Source organism: Phalaenopsis equestris, unplaced genomic scaffold (genome assembly GCF_001263595.1).
Source record: "Phalaenopsis equestris unplaced genomic scaffold, ASM126359v1 Scaffold000002, whole genome shotgun sequence".
Lineage (NCBI taxonomy): Eukaryota > Viridiplantae > Streptophyta > Magnoliopsida > Asparagales > Orchidaceae > Phalaenopsis > Phalaenopsis equestris.
In genome coordinates, this window is record NW_018164444.1 from 20,791,884 (window position 1) to 20,794,362 (window position 2,479).

At 35.1% G+C, this 2,479-nt stretch overlaps 1 protein-coding gene and 1 pseudogene across 1 annotated transcript; both read right to left on the reverse strand.

Moving 5' to 3' along the window:
- On the reverse strand, nucleotides 1-1,443 carry LOC110026524 (3-hydroxyisobutyryl-CoA hydrolase-like protein 3, mitochondrial). Its single transcript, XM_020727527.1, has 3 exons — nucleotides 1,378-1,443; nucleotides 360-461; nucleotides 1-210 (listed from the first exon to the last, which is right to left on the reverse strand). Exons 2-3 carry the CDS (start codon nucleotides 457-459, stop codon nucleotides 53-55), a joined length of 258 nt encoding a protein of 85 aa, XP_020583186.1. The 5' UTR covers nucleotides 460-461; nucleotides 1,378-1,443; the 3' UTR covers nucleotides 1-52.
- A 123-nt stretch (nucleotides 1,444-1,566) lies between these two features.
- The window catches only part of LOC110034244, an 8,207-nt pseudogene continuing 7,294 nt past the window's right edge, over nucleotides 1,567-2,479 (reverse strand).

Below are 2,479 nucleotides of genomic sequence, written 5' to 3' on the forward strand. Positions count from 1 at the left end.
CGAAAAAATAGGTACTATCAGCTAAATTATCTTCATATTGGAAAAACAATTACTAAGCAAGACGCCTGCAAAAAATAAGGCCTAAGAAATCCCGATAATGATTGCTTAAAAACAGTCTACAAAGAGAAAATGAATACAGAAAAACCTTTTGCACAAGTGTTGTATTTTTCTCCTTCTGAATTTCAGCCACAACACCCTTAATATCCATTCCTGCATCAATTACAAATCCAAAAGGACAATGCCTAAGGGAAAACAATTCATAGAAAAAACAATTATGAAATTACCAAATACGATAATACTTGTGTTTCTAAAACATTGAAACAGCATGACAAACAGCTCAGGCAATGAAGGTAAGTTACCTGCCGAAAAAGCACGAGATGAGCTGCTTTCAACAAGAACACATTTCACATTTGCATTATCTTCCCATTCGTCGAGATATTCCTTGTATTTTATGTCCATTTCTGCATTCAATTCTTTCCATAAGCCATAAGTCTTAACAATAATAAAAATAATAAATAAGTATGGAATGATAAAAAAAGAAACTATGCCATAAAAATTTGGAGAAGATCTTCCATAACCATGGAAGGATGAAAATGGAGGTCATATCAGAACGCATAAAAGATCTTCTATAAGTAACATAAAGGTAATACAAATAATAGTATATGCTAAAGGTATAAATAATCCAACCATTACAAAAACAATTGGTAAGGATGCGATGCACTGCAAACCAGATCGACAAAAAAACACGTCCATGCTAATAACATTTTAAGATAACCATGCCTAAACAGCGGAAAACCAACAGATTCAAGGGTTTATATATTGTCAATATGCTTACTATGGTTATAAAATTTATGTCTAAAGTGTCTATTTGGCATGGTTTCAACACCCAAAACAAAAACGCCTCGGAACATTTTCATTTTTTTTGACTCATTCACATAGTTCCAAATCAATTTACAGTCAATTTAAAAGCCCAAAATTGACCCCCTACTATTCCCAAGAGTCAAATTTAGTCTAAACTATTAAAAGTTGCTCTAAAATAGTTTTAAATAATATTTTATGTTAAATTTAACGGCAGCCTACATGAATTGAAAGATATTTTCATCTTTTATATATGTATTTAGAAATATATCCGGCATAAAAATTACTGTATATACTACTTGGTTGGATTTAGGCTAAAACTTACTTAATACCTAATTAACTACTGCTCAAATACAATTAAAGGCAAATATAACAAAATCTAAAATCTCATTCTCTACTCTCATTTCTCTACCATTTTCTGCTTTTAAATCCGATTAAATAATTTATTTTGCCACATATATTACATTTTTCTTCTTCGATGAATTACTACTTTCCGCAAACTTACAGTGTCGTATTTACCTGACTGGAATCGAGCTTCTCTAGGTTGAACTGACACAAGTTGAAGTCGCCTCTCTTTGCAATGAACGGTCGTCGGGAGGGATCTACAAGCACTCGGATGGAGACGAAGCCTTGTTGTCGACACAAGAAGGTTGAACTGACACAAGTTGAAGTCGCCTCTCTTTTCAATGAACGGTCGTCAGGAGGGATCTACAAGCACTCAGATGGAGACGAAGCCTTGTTGTCGACACAAGGAACTCGGATGGAGATGGCGACGGAAACTGCTCTGTCAAGTGGAGAAGCAGAGAATGAGTACTCATCTTGAGTTGCTTGCTCTGTCAACGGTGAAACAGAAGGGGAGAAGCAATGCTCGGATGGAGATAGTCTTGTCGTCAATGCAAGCAAAGTGGATGAAGACGGAGATGGAGACTGCTCCGTTGAGTGGAGAAGCAGCAAATGAGTATGCATATTGAGTTATTTGTTTCGTCAATGGTGAAAAGGGAGAAGCCACATGAGTAGAGGAACAACGAAGATTTAGGTTTAAGCCGAGACTGTTTTGCGTATGAATCTTCCAAGGAGAATCAGCGAGCCCTCTGTGTATTTAATTAGTGAATTTTGTAAATAGAGGGAATTGTCCTTCAAAATGTGAAAGAAGATGTTAAATGAAACGGAAAACCTTATTTAGGACCAATTGAGAACAATTTTTAATAGTCGGGGACTAAAGTAGAGAATTTTAAAACTCAGAGACTAAATTAAACACTTCTTAATAGTTGAGGGACTATTTTGAGCTTTTTCCTAGCCAATTTAATTTCAAAAACACAAGTAATTGGTGCAAGTAAAGGGCATGTTCAACGAATTACACCTACTCTGCTTCCACATATAATACGCATATGGCATACCACGTGAATGGCATATACCTACAGAGGCAAAGTATTTAATTCAAATGTTAAACAATAAATCAACGTACCTTTTTTGTGTACTGCATCCTCTCGACTAAGTTTACTTTAACCCACATAATTATCAAAAATAACCATCTCCACTACAGTAAGCACTAAGATATGTCCTACTAGCCAACCTCACATCAAAAAAAACCCTTCTATTTTCATACAAAAGCCGCAATTTT